This window comes from Polyodon spathula, chromosome 5 (genome assembly GCF_017654505.1).
Source record: "Polyodon spathula isolate WHYD16114869_AA chromosome 5, ASM1765450v1, whole genome shotgun sequence".
Lineage (NCBI taxonomy): Eukaryota > Metazoa > Chordata > Actinopteri > Acipenseriformes > Polyodontidae > Polyodon > Polyodon spathula.
Window position 1 is genome coordinate 37,712,288 of NC_054538.1, and position 20,532 is coordinate 37,732,819.

General features: G+C 35.2%; 1 protein-coding gene across 1 annotated transcript in view; it reads right to left on the reverse strand.

The window, feature by feature from the left end:
• The window catches only part of LOC121315927 (1-phosphatidylinositol 4,5-bisphosphate phosphodiesterase beta-4-like), an 84,362-nt gene extending 64,064 nt beyond the window's left edge, over positions 1-20,298 (reverse strand). Inside the window, exons 1-12 of the mRNA XM_041250542.1 lie at positions 20,208-20,298; positions 12,040-12,120; positions 11,666-11,725; positions 11,353-11,496; positions 8,377-8,456; positions 8,226-8,279; positions 7,526-7,607; positions 3,413-3,513; positions 2,698-2,755; positions 1,592-1,700; positions 1,025-1,235; positions 9-102 (exon numbers count right to left, since the gene is read on the reverse strand). Of these exons, the coding sequence (XP_041106476.1) occupies positions 9-102; positions 1,025-1,235; positions 1,592-1,700; positions 2,698-2,755; positions 3,413-3,513; positions 7,526-7,607; positions 8,226-8,279; positions 8,377-8,456; positions 11,353-11,496; positions 11,666-11,725; positions 12,040-12,120; positions 20,208-20,291 (1,158 nt within the window). The 5' untranslated portion in view covers positions 20,292-20,298. The remainder of the gene's footprint in view (positions 1-8; positions 103-1,024; positions 1,236-1,591; positions 1,701-2,697; positions 2,756-3,412; positions 3,514-7,525; positions 7,608-8,225; positions 8,280-8,376; positions 8,457-11,352; positions 11,497-11,665; positions 11,726-12,039; positions 12,121-20,207) is intronic.
• Positions 20,299-20,532: the final 234 nt, after the last annotated feature.

Genomic DNA, 20,532 nt, shown 5'->3' on the forward strand with positions numbered 1-20,532 from the left:
TCATTTACCTTGAAGAGAATATCTGTGCACATGGCTTTCCCATGGGTTATTATTGGTTCTTGGTCTTCTCCTTTCCCATCCCAAATGTCCAATTCTACACATCTACACAGTATAACCAATAGAAAAGCCAGCATTTTATTATTATTATTCCACTTCTTTTAAAATACATACAGTATTAGGCTTCACCAGAAAACAAAAACTATATAAAAATGCAGTGCCCTATTCACAAAGTCTTAACTAATGATTTGCTTAAAATAATGATTAACTGATATTTAATATTCATATACTGTAGATGTTTGATACTGAGTTTTGCCAATTGTCACAACTTTTTTTTTCAGTTAGAAAGAAACACAGACTATAGGAGCAAAAATCACCTAATTTGATCAATATATTTTTCTTCAGTGATACAATTCTCCCAACATCCTGTATGTTCTTTCACTGTTATTTTACATATCATAAAAACATATAAGAATAGGTTAATTACACACATAGGGCCCAGGAGTCTCCATCAAAATGGGATCCCACATGTTGTTTCTTGCTTTTTGTATAGGCATGCATTTAAATGACCTAGAGAGCAGCACAAACCTCTTTCTACCATGTTCTACTGTTAGATGATAATAAAGAGGCCCATAATGTAACAGAGGAATTAATACAATACAGTTTAACAATAGAAGTATTTGTGCATGCAACAATTTCAAAAAGGCCCTGTAGTGTTGCAATGTCTTTTGGAAATATACAATAAAATGTGGCATATTCCATATGTAGTTATATAGCTTTAAATGACAAAATACTAATAAGAAACCCAAGAGTTTGCAGTTGGTAAAGAAATTGACATTTTTACAAGTTTAAACAGTCTCAATATTGCCTTGCATGTATTTGTAAAAGTACAGAACTCTTTTATATAAGCTAGGAAGGGTTGCATTCACTGCATACAGATTTTTAGGTTTTGGTTGTATCCTTTCAATTTTACATTCCGTATTTTGCCATTTTGTTTTGTCTTCTAAGAACTCTTGCCAGTACTGACCTGCATCCTGCCAGGAGGATCTGCCGATATATTTCAACAGATGACTTGCCTCCAAACTGTCTGCCAGTAAGATATGTGTTATGGGAGGAACTTATAAAGTAGTGCGCCAAAGGGTGATCCATTTCTTGGTAAAGCTCCAAACGATCAAGGAAGACTGGAGCATTTTCATCTGACATCAGATACCTACAAAACCCATCGCTGGATATCCGACCTTCAAACGAGCAAATGCAAGAACATTCTTACAATCCAGTGCAGTGGGTGTGTCTGTAACTGCAAGTGTGTTTAAGTTTCGACTTTTTATACTGCTGCTCTACTACTGCTGCTTTATGCTGCCCTACTTTTGCTTCTGTATTTGCTGCACTATAGTAATTATTTATAACATCTGTTTTATAAAAATTGGAAACTATTTATTTCAGCCTAATGCTATTTCTATTGATTACCACTAGAGGGAAACAGACTGTTGGTTTCTGACAGCTTTGCAGCGCAGCAAAATAAATTGTAAGTCTGGTATTACTAACTATTCATGCTTTACATGTAAGCCTTTTCCTTAGGCATTTTCTTGATTACCTTGTTTCTTTAGTGCTTCATCTGGCTCATATGTTTCAATTATCTGCATTGATCTTTTTTGATCGTAGAATGGAAACAGAATTTCATTCAACCGGGGGTCTCGTTGATTCTGTTAAAGAAAATTAGATAAATATTTTTTTGGCTTGCCTTTATTTGGGCTTATTGCTTTACAAATGGCTTTGTAAATAATAAAAACCTGTATTCAATGTCATTAGACTTACCTAACTTGCAGTGACCCTGTAGTCTATTATTGGGATCTGATTTCATTTATTTTTTTAATGAAAATATTTTACCCTTTATTAGCATCACTGCCATTTTTGCTGAAGTTTCTAATCATTGTATTCACCTTGAAAAGTTCCCTAAATAACAGAGCTCTGTTTCGTGTTGATCCCCTATGCTTTCTTTGTAGAAAATATTGAATCCCTTTTGAATAAGAACTACACTTAACAAACACTGCCATCCTTTACAGAAACAGTGGAGCAGGAGATAGACATAGCAATGCTTTTTTCAAAATTCATAAATAATATTTCAAAGGAACATTATGTGCATCACAGAAAGCACTAGGGGGTTTAATGCCTGTGGACAAATATGGAAGGCTGCTTTTTAATGGTGTACCACCTTGAACGTTTAAATGTTTGCAGGTAGCAAAAAGGGAGCTAAAGCTAATTCAGAGTAAGAAATGTTTTTTAAAACCCCCAAAATAAAACTTCTGATCCCTGTAACTCTTGTCCATTACATTTGAAGTCTGAAGCACATTGAAGTGAGAATATATTAAAGCTGTAATAATTTGGTTCAATATTCAAAGATTTTCTGAAGGAAAACAAACAAGTACATTATCATTTCTTTTCTCTTCAGAAAAAAATGGGGACAAGCTGGATAAGACACCCATAATTTGTGTATTTTAGCAGCAAGGAAACTACACCAAGGACAAACAAAGCACAATAGCATATGAAGTGGGAGTTTATGCCACCTGGATGTTGCCGTGGTTACAACATGGACTAGATTAGCAAACAACGAGGACAGAATATGAAAGCATGATGCGTGCATTGTGAAGATATGGAAAAGCAAGCTACTGTACAGAAAGTTAATGAATGAAAAAAGCTTACTTCATTCAGAAAGCTGACTAATTGGTCTACGGTTAAATTATCAGTTTTGTCTCCATTGCTGAAAAAGAATTAATTAGAAAAAAGTATCTGTTACTTTACACCACGTTACATCATGAAACTATAAATCCTTTTTTTGTCTTTCTTTGTTTTTGGTTATTGCTAAAAGATGTGTGTATGCCATTTGAATATTTTCTGAAATTATGTTTTCAGCTCTCTCTATTCAATCATTACAACTATACCTAGTTAGTTTAACAAACAGGTTAATACTAAAACTAAATCAGCAGGTTAGGTTTTTAAAGGAAGTTAGTATAGCAGATGCAGACTGTTTCCAGGTGCTTGTTTGGCTATGCTTTAGAGAATACAGAGAAGCACTTTTAATTATGTCGCTGCTTTCCTTATGACTTTTATAAATGGTCAAATAACAAAACTAGCAACTGTGAGTGTGATAACTGACAGCTTTTTAGGTGTTTTAGGTTTAGGTGTTTGATTAAAGTTGGGTAGTTATCACATTTTAAATACCACCCATACCCCTTTTTGTATATTTTACATCAGTGTCTTCAGAATCTGGATCTGCAGAACTTTGGCAGGATTGCACTGATTTTAAATATTTTGTATACAAATATTTTGTAATCTGTTTTTTTTTTTTTTTTTTGGCAAAGCTGTTTATACATACAATTTATTAAATTATAGTTCCAATAAAACATTGTAAACTTACAGTTTTTTAAACAGCTCCTCAATGTCAGTCCGGGGGCAGATTTTTTGAGTAAGTGCATAAAATTTATCAAAAGTGAAGACGGAATGTTCAATTTCATCGTTCTGTTAAAAAAAAAAAAAAAAAGAGATACATAAATAAAAACATGTAGATTTCCAGCTAACATATTACTATTTTGTATGCCTCTTAGCATGTGTGCTTAAATGTAAAGTCCTTTATTTATATTAATGATGTGTATTTGTACAAAATCCAATTGAAATCTAAATACTGAAACGAAGATATTTAATTTGCATGACACTGATATGCCACTGATATACCATGCAGGTGCTAATGTATTTACTATACAGGGTTGCCAGTAAGATCTATATATTTGAATATCTCTAACTACACAGTAATTGCACTATAATTATACATATGATTGCAAAGTTACAATGCAACAAGATATTTAAATACAAAAAATGCTGTCAGCTGGTTAATGTCACACTTGTTATAAAGGCCTTACTATAACTATGAAAAAGTGCCTCACATTGCATAATCACAACAGTACCATGGAAACAGCATGGTATTCCCCGTTTACCAAATATGGTTCTGTAAAGCACTACAATGTGAACATGATCTGAAACAAAAACACATTGGAAATTTGAAAAAACGCCAAGTTATCAAAAGTGCCCATCCATTTAAAGTGGAGATATCAAAAACACAAGCCAGGTTTCAAGAAACCATTAGGGCAACCTTGCCCAGCACAGAGCAAATAGGCACAACTGTAAAACTGGTGGGGGCAAAGGTTCCCTCAATTGTTTCTTCTAACTTAGCAAGTTTCAAGAAACCATTGGGGCAACCTTGGACAGCACCAAGCAAATAGGCACAACTGTAAAAGCGGTGGGAGAGTCAAGGTTGCCCCAATGGTTTCTTGAAACTGTGCTTGGGTTTTTGATATCTCCACTTTAAATGGATGGGCACTTTTGATAACTTGATGTTTTTTCACATGTGTTTTTGTTTCAGATAGCACTATTTTTCACTTATAACAAACACACACATGACAGGAATAGCAAAATTGTTCAACCTATATTGAGGCAATGTACTGCCGTTTGGATTGGGTAAATGTAAACAGTAGCCTAGTCTGTTGAAAGGGTTAAGATGTGAATCTGGTTAGCATAGTGGTTATGTAGATGGACTGAATGTATGACTAGTTAGGGTTCCAATCCAAACTGACATGTTCGTTACATATAAATAAAATACACTTAATTTGTTTTTAGGTTTGCAATATAAACCCTTTGTGGGAATCGAAGCCAAGACATGCTTCCAATGCAGACATCCTAGCTTTCACCCCACAGAGTCTGCCCTTCCATTTTACAACATTTGCAAGTAGTATAGCAGAAAGTTACAGTTTAACAAGTAACGAGACACACAAGATTCTGTAAATAATGTATTATCCTGATTATATTGAAAGCTTTAATCTGATTTTGCAAACTATCACAATAAGCTTGATACATTCATTTGGTATATTGTCTTCATGTTTAGGGGTAGTACTCAGGGAGACGGTGTTGAATTCTCAAAATGTTTGTTTTATTTGAAACTACAGAGAATTCCTGTCAAGGGCCAGAATTCACGGCACCAAAATAATAACCCTACATTTTAATATTGGCACTTTCACTGCATATTGTCTCCGGTCACAGCTCACACGCTCGCTCAGTCGCACCCACACTTACTCATTCAAGTTAAGTAATGGCGTGACCCATTCCCTTTACAATATATGTAACATAAAAGACAGACGAGACAAACCGGACAGACAACAAGTCCTGCAACAAAGGGTCATTACGATATATTTTTTTTAAATTGAAAGTAAAAATATATGAAGCATGACAACCTTTATGTACAAAAATCTTCACTAATATACAATTGAACAAGAACTGTTGCGTATTTATTTTCATTTCATACAGTATTAATGGCAGTGTTTATATCTGATAGTGAAAAATAAATGCATACATAACAAGACAGATAAAGAAATACATGTTTATGTATTCATTTATGTATTTATTTATTTCAATATTATGTAATGTACTTAATTATTTCTGTTTTACTTTTACCAAATATATTGGCTATCCTTCAGCATAGCTAATCATTTTCTCCAGTGGGGACAACAAATAGCGTTACTCTCATCAACCAGTATCGAAAGGAAACCGTATTTCATTGCGACAGTAGGGACCACAATGAGTGTTACACTGACAAGAAACCAACATTTTTCAGAGCTCAAGATCATAATCTCAGAATGATAAGATGACTCAAAAAAAAAAAAATCCAAATTGTAAAAAATAACAGACCTGACAATTCTCAGCTGGCTGACTTCATCTTTCAAAATACTGCTTGTTTTTTAAACTAATCGTGTAGGACTGACAGTATAACACAACACGCTTGCAAACTGAAGATTATAGTTTCAATCAAATCCCATGCATGCTAGACCTTTTTTATATATTTATATTATAGTAAAAGAAAAAGTTTTGCAGGCAAATGATCCATTTTAAAACAGAAATAATATTTTGTTGCAGCATAACCCGTGAACATTTACAACACATCCAACTAATTCTCTAAAGGTTCACTGAATCATTTCCAGTGGATATATTAGAGATTTGAATTTTCTTTTACCATAATGAAATTAGTCTAAAAAGGCAAATTGTATCATTTTAATAGCGTAGAGGGCATTATTATACATTTTCTAATTATTAGATATGTATTTCATCTTTTTATTGACTGTAAGCATTGTAGTACTATGCTAACAGTATTATCTAGACTCTACTGCCTAGCAGTATTACCAAGGAAACTTAAAATAAATATGCAGTGGAAAAAACAAAAACTTATAAAAGATGAAGGAACCTAAAGGGAAAAGATAGTGACACATTGGAATATAATAATGCCATGTTTCTGTCTGCCACTAGAACTGAAATGATTGCTTTGAAATCATTCCCAACCCTTTCCATCAGGTACTTCCTCAGCATGTTAGGAATGCAGGCCGGCAGAAATACATTTCTCCAACAAAGTGTCTCCTGTTAAGTTTCCAATGTAAAGAATGCCGGAGTCAGGTATAACGTCAAACTGGAGATATGTTGGCAGTCAAATAATGTTACTAGTATCAGAGACATTAAAGAATGATAATTATACAGGTTTGGCAGAGGGGTTATTCTGTTCAGACAGTATAGGCAAATATTCAAGACTCCTGGAATTGTAACCATTCCAAGCTATGCAGTGGGAGTAGAAATGTATACCAGAAGATATCACATATGCATACAGTATTGCTGATCCTTTATTCTAACTCGGCTGGTTTTGTGCATGTGAAGTGTTTTGGATTGATACTTTAATGACTTTTTCCAGGACCCTCAACAGGTATGTACTGTATGGGGTCAAGTTATTGCAAACCAAAAAAATGTTTTGCAACATTGTGGCAAAGTGCCCCACCCCTGGGCTATTTATTTGTGTTGTATGTTACAAGTAGTGTGTTAATTTTGGTGTATATTCATTGGTACATGGGATATAATTGGGTCTGTGTAACACAACTGTTTAAAAAATGAATATTTGTAGTTAGGCACGAGGATTGCACAGCACTTCACGTGCAGGTAAAATGTAATAATATGTGAGCATGAGGAATTGCACTTTAATTAATTCATGTGCAGTTGTACCGAGACTCCAACTGAATGACTGATTAGCAATTGAGTCTCGGTACAGCTGCATAAAAGCAGCATGTTTTCACTCACTCAGGGTTGTGTGTTCCGTGAGTGGATAACGGGTGTGGAGAGGAGAGAATTAAAAACACAATTAAAAGTAAATACATGATTTCACTCACCGTGTTTGTCTGTTCATCCACTGTGTTAGTGTCTGTTTCATTTAGTGTTAATTCGTTTTGTTTGTCTGTTTATTTTGGCCTCAAGTGCCGTGTCCTGTTTTGGTGTGCTGTTTTTGTTTAAATCTTTTGTTTATTATTATTTAATAAAACACTGAGCGTCCCTGTGCCTCAGTTTCACCCGATACTTCCTGAGACTATTTCTGGTCTGACGTCACCACTGTAAGGCATCCTGGTCACAAATATATATTTAAATAATGTATAAAGACATGAAAAAGGCATACCTTTCCACTGGGAAGACCTAATTCCTTAAGTGCTTGAAAGATCCCTTTTTCTGTTTTCCCTGATGCAAAGGTTCTGGTTATGCTAAATGATTGAAATACAAAACACTGTGTTAAGATTTAAAATATCACTCTAGAATTTACCACAATAGAGTGTGTTATGCAAATATGCAAAAGTTTCCTATGTTCTTGTTACTAACAATTAGCTTTAACGCAGATACTTTAAATGGTCACCTGTATTGAAGCAGCATCACAGGTCCAAGTACTTCTCTCTTGTGGCCTGATTTTCAAAGCTTTTAAGATTTTAAGTAAATGTACTCACTTGTATCAATTGCAAAAGAATACATCATATTTGTACATATTAGGTTGTTGAAGTAAATATGCAATTTGCATGGTTGGTTTCTGTTTTTTTTTTTTTTTAATTCATAGTTACTAAGTTTTGAAAATCAGGCCCTTAAAAACAAAGCAGTGAAGAAGAGTTGAATAACCTCAGATAGGGTTTGCTTGGATAGAACACAAACAGTGCCTGAGGGTACAGGTTACACACATTATGAAGACTGTGATGAGCTAAGTGCATCATTACTGATCCAGCTGTTGTAACCCAAGGGAATCCACTAGTTCAGAAGGAGTAGGGTGTTATTCTTATCTGATTTTTTTATATTCATATTCATACATCTTTAATTTTTTGGTATATACTCCTTACCTTCTGACTGGAATCTTTCCATTTGTATTTGTCAAAAATGATAGCCTCATCCAGCTGAAAATGAAAGACAACAAGATCACAGTTACAGCTGAAATCAGCCAGCATGTTCACTAGTCAGTTAAATTTACATTACTGACAGTACTTTACTTACTGTTTTTTTAGGCAAGTCATGGGACAGACATTATTAGCTCTGAAGTTATGGATCACTGATCTCAATCCTTCCATCCATTGCTAAGAAAAAATAGACAAAACTATATTGACATCAACTGTATTGCAAAAGAACAGGCATAAAATGAGTCAGTGCTGTATACTGTATGTGTATAACATTCAGAACCTAAATGGAACATTCAATATGTTTAATAGTCAAAGTGATTCTGAATTTACAAAATATGAGCAATTATTTGCATCAATCTCCCTTTGACTTCTCTTTTATCTGCTGGGTCATCTTAAGTCACTTTGTTATGTAAACAGACTCCAAACCACTAATGAAATGAAGCAAAAGACTAAGCTGGAATGCAGTAATAACACACCTGTAACCTTTAGTGGTGTTGATTCAGGTATTATAATGTATTATGAGGTTTGTTGGACAAAGCGTTTGAGAAGTAGTGCTGTAGAAAGTTTTTCTTTTAATTGTCTACAAATTCTCAATGACAATGTATATTCTAAATGTTGGTATAACATGCGCACACACGCACACACACACACACACACACACACACACACACACTATAGTCATGGTGCATGTAAAGGTCACAGGGTGATAGAGGCTTGTCTTGTAAAATATTAAAACAGGTTTAACACAGTTGGAGAAGCTAAGAAAGATGTCTAACTGTGGTGGGCCCAAACCCTTGGTGAGACAACGGAAGGTTGTAATGACCCATTCGTGATGAGGTTAGAGCTTACAGTAGTAAATTATTCAATGGCACCTGTTTGTCATGAGACATCCGAAATGCATTCCCAAAATTCCATCTTTTTTGTGACAGGTGTAATAGAATGGTTTATATGTAACAAGCTTGTTTTTTCACATTAGAAATTCAGTGAACAATTAGGTAAAGGAGCATTAAGAAAACAAAATTGATAATTTACAAATACTGAAGTAATATATAATTCACTGTTCTGGATGAACATAACATTTGTTTACAGATCTGAACATTACTAAAGCAGCAGTGATGTTATTTATAAACTGCAGTCATTTTTAACCACTTTTAAAATGTATTTTTTATTTTTTAATATGTAACCAATTCATGTACTGTATGAACTTGGTTGCAATGAACTTCTTACATGGATTTGAAAGTTATGCTAATGTTAAAATTCAGCTTTCATATATAGTAGACATTACGTAAAGGATTTTCAAAATTTTTTATTGTAACGAACATATAGTAATGAGAGCTTTAGTAGCAAATGATTTTCAAATGAAATGTGTTAATTAAATGAACACATTTCTTAAATGTTGCAGGTCACGTACATCACTTCCTGACTCAATAACTAAATAACAGGAACTCGTTAATCAAAATGCATGTTAACGAGATCAAGAAAAATGAACGGTAGCATAATTCACTGTTATGGAAACTAAGAGTATGGAAATAAAAAAAAGAAAATCATGGGAATATGTTTTGTGTATAATTTGTAAACTTCATTTAAAATTGCATTTTGTCATGCAGAATGTACATTTATTTCGAATACTTCACATATAAAATGCTGATTTATGATTATCTGGTGTGTGGGTAAAAATCGGATGGCACAGACTACATATGTGTGTGTGTGTCGACTACATACGTACTAACTTCAGATGCCTAATTGCTATAAATCACAGCTTTTCTTTCTTCTTCTTCTTCTTCTTCTTCTTCTTCTTCTTCTTCTTCTTCTTCTTCTTCTTCTTCTTCTTCTTCTTCTTCTTCTTCTTCTATCGTCTCCAATTAGTTTACCCCCATTTTCTCCCCAATTTAAATGTCACTTGACTGCTGCAGCCCTAGATGGATTGAAGTTCAATTGTTGATTGCGAAGCAAAAAAACTATTTTCATCTGAGGAAAAACTGATTTTTGAAAGCTACTGGCCCTAAAACCAACAGGTTAGGCCAAATCCCTGCATTACCGTACCAATGTACATTCTTTATGTAAAAGAAATACTTGCACATCACAAGAAGACATTGACAGAGTGACATTGTGCCAAACTTAAAATATTTCACAATATTACATTAATGTGAAACTACTCTGATCTTTGTAGTGGTGGTTTTATAATATTAATATATATATATATAAAAATATTATTTAATACTATTAGGTTCATTGAACTAATATCATCTTTTCAGTCTTGGTCAAAGTTAAAGATTTTGAAGGGCCAAGGTCACTGCATCTCATGTTACCAATATATAAAAGTTGCTGACCACTACTTTAATTGAGTAATTACAGTTCAAGATCATCATGCAGTATCTGTAAATGTTTAATGATGCTGATGAAAAAACTGTGTGAATGGTGATAATTCATGGGATCTTCCTGTGTGTCCTCCCAATATACTCCCACCCTACAATGAGCACTGTTTACGTTTAAGTCATTCAACAATTTAATGACTCATAATGTGATTTACAGTCAATGCTGTTATAAAACATAAAAGTGCAACTTTCAATGTTAATGTAATTTTAAAGGCACTAGAGGGCAGCAGTTAATTCCCTGTCTCCCTGACAGCAAACTACACATTACTTTAATGTCTTGTATCAGATCAGATGGTTTATTAAGCTAGAACTCACATTGCCTATATCCGTGAGATCCTAGATACAGTATACATTTGAAAGCACTTATTAATAATAATATTTTAGGTACTTCTTACAACTCAATGTATTACAATGCCCACACACACTAGACATAATACAGATATTCAAACCATTCAGGATGTAATTTACTAATGCAGTCCTATATATTTATCACATACATATTTGTTATTAATTGAACATATATAAAAAACAATTAAAAAAGCATATCTGAAACCCTACAAACAGAGCGTTTGGCTTTAGTGACAGACGATTGCCTGTGGGCTATGGAAGTGTTCAAGTAAGTGCAATATTTCTTTTTTTTTTTCCTGTTGCCAAAACGACAAGTTCTTACTGTACATCTCTTATCATATACAACATACCTTTGCTGTTTCTGCATTGTTTGCAACCATGTAAATGAAGTTCAGGTTCACCAAGTCGGTACCACAGCAGACACAAACGATGCGTCCCTCTAGGTCATTCTCTGTTTTCCCAACTGATTCCAATGCAGTAATTATTTTAGGGTCCTATAGTATACACAAACACATAATGTAGCATTATCATTGTTTAACCCTGTTTTTTTTTTTGTTTTTTTTAAGGGATTAACTACTGACTCTAAAAAAAATTAAAATTTACAATAATTATGCTTTCACCTCAATGTGTACCTCAAGATTGGAATGCTTTTGAACTGCTTACCTTTGGGACAGCTCCATTCCGGATACTGTTGATCAGAGAGCATTCTAAAACCTGGCCTTCCTAAGATCACAAAGAGAAAAGCAAACTCAAATACTTAAAAAAAAAAAAAAAAAAAAAACCCTGTACTGTTTGTATATTGTAGAAGGTTTCTGCACCATATCATAGTAGTGTTAATTGTCATTGTATATTTAGGTGGGTGTATCACAGTAAACTGCACAGTAAATCTTGACAGGACAAAAAAGTCCTTGATTTGTTATATTAGTTCAATTAAACTAATATTATTTAACAACACATCTGATGTCAGTAGTTAAAATAAAAATGGGTAGGATATGTCAGCATGATTAAGTATTTTGGAATTAAAATATTAAGACTACCTTTCCATCACTTTTCCATGTGAGAAAGAAACCAAACTCATCCACTTTGAAGAGACAGTTAGGTTCAAAGACAAAGGGATCCTACAAAAGAAAAGGGCATATTATTATTATTATTATTATTATTATTATTATTATTATTATTATTATTATTATTATTATTTCTACTTTACTAGTTATAAAATGTGTTTTAAATACTATAGATAAGGCCCAAATAATGTAATATTTACTCAACCGCATGTGTTTGGCAGATTGCGTAGGCAAGGTATGTCTTGTTTAACTTGCCTCCCTCCTTGTATTTAACATGGCTCTTTTTGAACAGGTGAAATATTTTGGGGTATATACCACTTATAACTGACAGTCTTGGTCTGAGTAATTTTCTTGGACTTTTTTGCCTGGATTAATTGCATGGTGCAGGCATTTCTTTTTTGTAAGCGTTGACTGTCAGATAACCAGTTCGCCACAGTCTCAGTCGATGGGCTATACGATACAGAGACACCATCTTAGCATCACTTTGCCTTGATACTGGTGAATGATGATGTGTTTTTGCTTTTCCATTTGATCTGAAAGATCTGTCCTCACTGAGCTTGAAGTCACATGGAGGAGCAGTGGATCACATCTGGAGGTAAACCAGGCAGTAGCAGAGAACTTGCTAGAAACACAAGAAGCTTACTACTGGAATTCTGATGCAGTCCGTTTAATGCAACTGTTGTTACTTGTACTCACGTTGATGTTATTTTAAGGTAATTAAATATGTTTCACCATCTGGTATGTTTACAAGCAAACATCTTTTGGAACCATTTAGAATAGACCTGAATGCTCAACAAAGTGCATTTTTTAATGTGCTAATTTTAAACATAATCTGCAGCCTGAGGCCGATATGTTTTTCTTCTGCTTTTTGAACACATAACTCAAAGGTTTAGTAAGAGAGATAGTCCTGTAACAGAGGAACAATGCAGCTAATTTCACTACCAGTTTTTTTAAGTGATGTAGATAATAAGTCAGTAGTCAAGTTTTGATAATTCACTGTTTATAGAAGACCATGAAAACATAAATTAAATAAAAGACACAATTTGTATCTCAAAGCAACTATAGCAGTCTTTTCCCTGGGCATGTACATTAAAAGAAGGAATCTAAAATTACTGAGTGATGGGCTAATTTAAAATCTCTTTCCAAGCAGCACAAAACTCTCCTTGCTATAGATAGTGTCTGTAACTAGGTTGCAAAGAGAATCCAAGACTTCAAATCCTCTCATGACATTGAACTTTCTGTTTGAGAGCAGCTGCTTATTTTCTTGATTGTACATACACACAATCTAATATAGCCTACTTGAAAAACAAAGCAAGTCTTAAACATCTAATACAAAAGAACCTGGTTCAGTAAATGTGTGAAAAGAATCTCAACATTTCTGATAATACATTGAACTAAGAAATATGTTTGCATTTCTTCTGGTAAATTTAACCTGTTATGCTAGTTTAGAAAACTATAGCCAAAGATTGACTTAATAAGGAAAATCGTAAAAGAAAAAAAAAAAATAGTTCCCATAGGTCAGAGATAATTATGAAATCAATCACAGCTGCTAGATCTATTCATTGAATTAAGCAACCGTCCTTTAGGCACAAATTGTTACAATCTAAACCAAATTATCCATATTTAACGTTCTTGGTATGGTCCCTCAGTGTAGAGTCTACTTAAGCAAAAGTATACACAGAGCTTTAAAAACCTTTAAAACCTCCAGAGCAAGAAAATCTATAATAAACTATCTGGAACACTGCACAAATATTTTTCATGTGGAGTATATTGTGTAGCAACATTATTATTGCTCGACTTACATGCACATATAACTTTTTTTCTAGTCTAGAAAAAAAGCTATCTATTAGCTATCTTTTCAAAGCCAGTTTATGAAGATAGGGTTCAGCTTCATGTACACATCATGATAGAAGAAGCCAAATTAGTTAATTGGTCTGACAAAGCTCATGTGGTGAACTGCCAAAGAAAAAACAACAAATAAAGACAGCAGTCGGCACTTGGCAGCAGCATCTGTCACACTGGGCTTCAATAAAAACTAACAGCACCTGTCTAAAACTGTACCTTATTTACATATTGCATGGTAAGCTACGCAGCTAATATATTAATCAACAACAATGCTCCCATTTTGGGAAACTCTATATGACATAATTAGCGTCATTTATATAATTGCTTTTAAAATACACTATACACTTACAAATGTTACAGTAAATTGTAAATTAACAAACTAAACTTTAAAAAACAAATCCTTCTAAAGATTAGTCAATTTAGAATAGCATCTATATAGCCAAACTTAGACCAATTATTTCTGTATCTGATACCAAGAGACTCATGATTATTGCATACACTTTTTTCTGGTGTCCCAAAACATGTGATATCCCGTCTGCAGCTTGCTCAGAATACTGGCGCTAGAATTCTGACTAAAATCAGGAAAAGTGAACATATTACCCCTGTTTTGGCCTCTTTACATTGGCTCTCTGTGCTGTACAGAATTGATTTTAAGATTTTGATATTAATGTACAAGGCCCTGAATGAATTAGCACCTAGTTATTTGCAAGAGTTACGGATCCCGAATCTTCTAAACTGCACCCTTTGAGATCACAGGATGCGGGGCTGCTGGTTATTTCTAGGGTCAAAAAAAGCAACACTGGAGGTAGGGATTTTTCTTGTAGAGCTCCTAAATTATGGAATGCTCTGCCTCCGTTTGTCATGTAGCTGAGACCGTTACAGTTTTCAAGTCAAGACTAAAAATTGACTTTTATAAAATGACTTTCTTATCTTAGTGGGTTTAAATGTAATAATGTCGGGTAGTTCTCTGCATGTACGTAGGTGGTCCAGAATGATTCCAGATTTGCTGTGCTGAATTCACAGTGACGATGCCTGGAAATCTACTGGCTCTAATTGCAGAGCTGCTTCGTCGATTGCGAGAAGTACCTGCTTCACATAGGATGAGAAATCACCATCGGGTTTGACTGAAAACGGATCACGGACAAACAAGATTACCTCCCTGGCAATGCTGAAGTTGTCAAAGCGAGCACTGAAGTTGTCTTTCATCTGTACAATCAGGTCTGTCATAAGGTCAGTAACGACATCGTTAGTACCAGCTTCCTCTTGTTGTTTGAGTAGCCAGTTGAAATACAGCAGCCTATGTGATGTTAAGTCTGACAGAAATATATCAAGTTTCTTTCTAAAAGCATCCAGGTTTTCGACTAGGTCGACGATGGTTTTGTTTCGTCCTTGTAGTTGTAAATTGAGAGCACTGAGGTGGCAAAAGATGTCTGTTAAGAATGCAACCTTCGCAATGAACTGTTGGTTTCCAAGGAGGGCGAGCTACTCAGACTGTTTCTTCGCAGAACGTCACACACTTGGTTCTGAAGTCCACAGAACCGCTCAAGTGATTTGCCCTTGCTCAACCATCATATATCGTTGTGGAGGAGCAGATCCTCATAGCTCGCTGAAGATTCTGCGACCAGTTCTCGGAAGAGGCGGTGTTGCAAGCTTGATGTTGCTCTGATGAAATTAATTATTTTCATCATTGTCTCCATTACTACTTTAAGTTCACCGCTTAGACTAGCACACAGCACACTTTGATCGGTAACAATAAGACACACATTTTCGAGTGATAGTCCACGCTGTTTGAATAATGCGTTCAACCTTTCAAAAATGATGTCACCAGTGGTGTAGTTTTCCAGCGGTATCAGACTAACAGCTCCTCTCGGAAATCTGTGCCATCAAAGTACCTGATGTACAAACATAGCTGGGCTACAATTCACCCCATCCAAGACAAGGCGCTGGACATCCTCTGCTAAAACTCAAACACGATGTGTAGTTGTTCCTGCTGACAAAGTTATTTGCTTCACCGTGGTCAGAATACTAGCTTTTACTTTGTTGTCTGAAACCACCTCTTCAAGGGCTGCCACCATACATTCTTTGAAGGTTTCTGCATCAGTGAATCGCTTGTTTTTCCGTGCCAAGATCCATGCAACCTTAAGTGAGGCAGCAGTAGCTTTCTGCTGCTGGGTAGTACAACTAACTATGATGGTAGCTTGCGACTAAAGCATCAATTTTCTTTGGCCGATCATCCGACTGTAGGGGAAATGATGCATTGAACATTGTGTGCCTGGATTCAAAGTGGCGCCTCAAGTTATAGTCCTTAATTATCTAGATACTCTTGTTGCACAACAGACACACAGATTTAGCGTTTGCAAATTATGTTAAAATGCACAAGTACTTGTCCTTCCAATCATCCTTAAAGCTGCAGTTTTCTACATCAACTTTACGTTTAAGGGTAGAGAGAGAAATTTTGTAACGCAATCAGCTAATAATGTTACTAACAACTGAGCATGCTTAATTGCCGACCCCTGTTCTAAAGTACTGCTATACCCCTACTTCTGAGCTAGAGAACATTCACGATACCACAATCACCATACGGATTTAATGTTCTAAGAATGTGTGTGTGTCTGTGTGTTTATGTGTGTGTGTGTGTGTGTGTGTGTGTGTGTGTGTGAGTGTCTGCAAACTCTGCAAATATATTCCCATGGAATAACATTTTATTCTTCATTAGCTTTAATGTAGGGATCATTTTAATGTGCACTGAAATGGACGAGTATGACTAGGAGCTATGCTTAGATGCTGCAGATGAAATGTAATTAAAATGACAATCTACAGCCAGAAAAGACTCAACAGATCTCAGAATTTGAACAGTAAATACAACTATTAACATATTTATGATACCAGTGCTGAAGAAAAGGTTCCCTATGGGACTCTACCACCTCCACATTATTAGATGCATAACTGTCCCATGATGCTGAAATTGAACCATGGAAACGTGGTTCAAGCCCATATATATATACAGCTCTGGAAAAAATTAAGAGACCACTGCAAATATTTCTTAAATCAGTATCTCTACATGTATGGCAGCCATTCCATTCCAGTGTCTGTTGAATTCCAACACAGGCACACCTCATTCTACTGAATGAGGTACTGATTAGGGGATCACCTGAACCAAATCTTATTTAACGAGGAAAAGTATAAAAAACAATCCTGTGGTCATCACTATCCTCTTGCAATAGGACCAGCTGGATGGCAAAACAGTGCTAGTAGTACCTCAAAAGTAATTGGAATCAAAAAATAACTATTGACCGTGCCCAAAGAGTTGAAAAGGAAAGTTTTGAGTGAAGAAAAGAAGGGTTCAATTCTGGCTTTACTGGCAGAGGGATACAGTGAGCGTCGGGTTGCTTCCATCCTTAAAATTTAAAAGATGGTGGTTCATCAGAACAAGGAAAAGCAGCACACATTGGAGACAACAAAGCTACAGACCGGCAGAGGGCGAAAATGACTCTCCACTGACTGGGATGACCACCAACTCATTCGAATGTCACTCAGCAACCGTAGGATGACATTAAGTGACCTACAAAAAGAATGGCAAACGGCAGCTGGGGTGAAGTGCAAGGCGAGGACGGTTCGAAACAGGCTCCTAGGGGCAGGGCTGAAGTCGTGCAAAGCTAGAAAAAAGCCCTTCATCAATGAGAAGCAAAGAAGAGCCAGGCTGAGGTTTGCAAAAGACCATAAGGATTGGACCGTAGAGGACTGGAGTAAGGTCATCTTCTCTGATGAGTCCAATTTTCAGCTTTGCCCAACACCTCGTCGTCTAATGGTTAGATGGAGACCTGGAGAGGCCTACAAGCCACAGTGTCTCGCACCCACTGTGAAATGTGGTGGAGAATCGGTGATGATCTGGGGGTGCTTCAGCAAGGCTAGAATCGGGCAGATTTGTCTTTGTGAAGGACGCATGAATCAAGCCAAGTACAAGGTTGTCCTGGAAGAAAACTTGCTTCCTTCTGCTCTGACAATGTTCCCCAACTCTGAGGATTGGTTTTTCCAGCAGGACAATGCTCCATGCCACACAGACAGGTCAATCAAGGTGTGGATGGAGGACCACCAGATCAAGACCCTGTCATGGCCAGCCCAATCTCCAGACCTGAACCCCATTGAAAACCTCTGGAATGTGATCAAGAGGAAGATGGATGGTCACAAGCCATCAAACAAAGCCGAGCTGCTTGACTTTTTGCGCCAGGAGTGGCATAAAGTCACCGAACATCAATGTGAAAGATGGTGGAGAGCATGCCAAGACGCATGAAAGCGGTGATTGAAAATCAGGGTTATTCCACCAAATATTGATTTCTGAACTCTTCCTAAGTTAAAACATTAGTATTGTGTTGTTTAAAAATGAATATGAACTTTTTTTCTTTGCATTATTCGAGGTCTGACAACACTGCATCTTTTTTGTTATTTTGACCAGTTTCATTTTCTGCAAATAAATGGTCTAAGTGACAATATTTTTATTTGGAATTTGGGAGAAATGTTGTCAATAGTTTATAGAATAAAACAAAAATTTTCATTTTACCCAAACACATACCTATAAATAGTAAAACCAGAGAAACTGATAATTTTGCAGTGGTCTCTTAATTTTTCCCAGAGCTGTATATATTATTAGGGGTGGGCACCAATATTGATATTTCAATATGATATCAATATCGTTTGATATCGAGAGTAATTTCCATATGACGATGTCGTTGGATAAAAAAAATCACGTAGGCTGGCAGAGACATACTTTTTATTGCTAATACTGCTAAAAATATAAACGTAGTATAATCAAGTTTATTTTATATTAAGATTTATTACAACAAACCCTATACATACCAATCATTGTTAGTCATGTAGGCAAAAACCACACACAAAGCATCATTTACATTTTATTCCACTGATTGGAGTTTTTCTTTTTCTAAGAACCCGATTAACAAATGTATCTCAAACATTCATAGCTATAAATCAAGAAAAACAAATCCACAACCTGTGTACCCTCTCTCGTATGCTCTACTCGTGTTTCTTCACATGTTAACTCTCATCAGCCAGTCCCTTACCGGAAACTATATCCTGTTTTCAAAAAGTGCGCGCATCAACTAATTAAGAAACAGGACCGTCTTTTTTAAATGGATACACTCCTAAAAACAAACGTAACAGGAAAAAAACAAAACATAATAAGCAGGAAAATCGGCGTAAATATATATATATATATATATATATATATATATATATATATATATATATATATATATATATATATATACACATACACACTGTATAATCTTTTTTTTTCTTCTTCTTCCGTTCAGAACGTGCTCACAAGGTACCTAACTGCATGCTGCATTAAGCACTATTGGGATTACTGTGAGATATGCGCATGCGTCATCGTGGCTCATTGCATTTATTTCCATGCGATTATTTACACTGTTATTAATGTCTTTTTAAAATGTGACTTTCTGTATTATAAATGAGATGTATTTTTAAAACATCGAAACACATCTCATAATAATGCAACATTCAGCATGACACCGTGCTTTATACTTTTAAATGTGTCGTGCACTTATATGCAGAGAAGATTTAATTACTTCCGGATTGGCTAGTCTGCTCCGTGAAAATATTTTGGTTTTGAGGTGGCTGACGATGGCATGGAATAGGAAAACAATATAACAATACCTTGTTTTTCTCCATGGATATTGTGAAGACATTTTTAGAATAGCTCAGAATGCAAATATAGCCTTCACCCATGCAGTATATAGAGAAAGAAGTTATAATTTAACATTGTACATGTTGGTTTATCTCTTTGCATAATAAGAATGAGCTCCTGCCACCTCGTTACTATATCGGGGGAAATAAATACATTAAAATGTCAAGATAACAAGATATATGATCTCAGGATCTTGTCATAACATATTTGTATTTTATTTGTAAGTGTTTTTCAATGAGTCATGTACAATATAGATACAGAGTTCATAAAAGCCCTTCATCAACATCGTTATCGTAATAGCCATAATGTGAAACTTATCTAGACATTTACCCCCAATCAGTTCATACAACTTTCATTTTACACCGGCCAATAAGAACTGCTGTATCTTGGTGCCAGAACCAATGCAACGCTCCCTGTGGAATCATCAATAAAGATGGTCAACTTTTCTCAACCAGGACGCATACCAGAGCTCTCCTATGTAATACTTTGCATACCACACAGGGACCCCTGAAAGATGTTACGGCAACTAATATTTGCATAATATACAATAAATGTGACAAAATGTGCTTCTTACCTCTTCATATCTGTCGAAAACAGCCCCTTCTTGCATAAAGGATGGTACAGGCTTCTGCCAATTAAATGTGTAAGCTTTTGCCATGGTTACTCAGAAAAACCTGAAAAAAAAAAAAATAATAATAATAATAATACATTTTATATATATATATATATATATATATATATATATATATATATATATACACACACACACGCACACACACACTTTAAGGAATTTAAACAAACTGGAAAACCAGTTACCGGTAAACAGCAAATAGTTACCCAGGAATCCTACTTTATTATAATGTTAAACAAGCTAGGGGGGGTAGAACAGCCTTAATAGT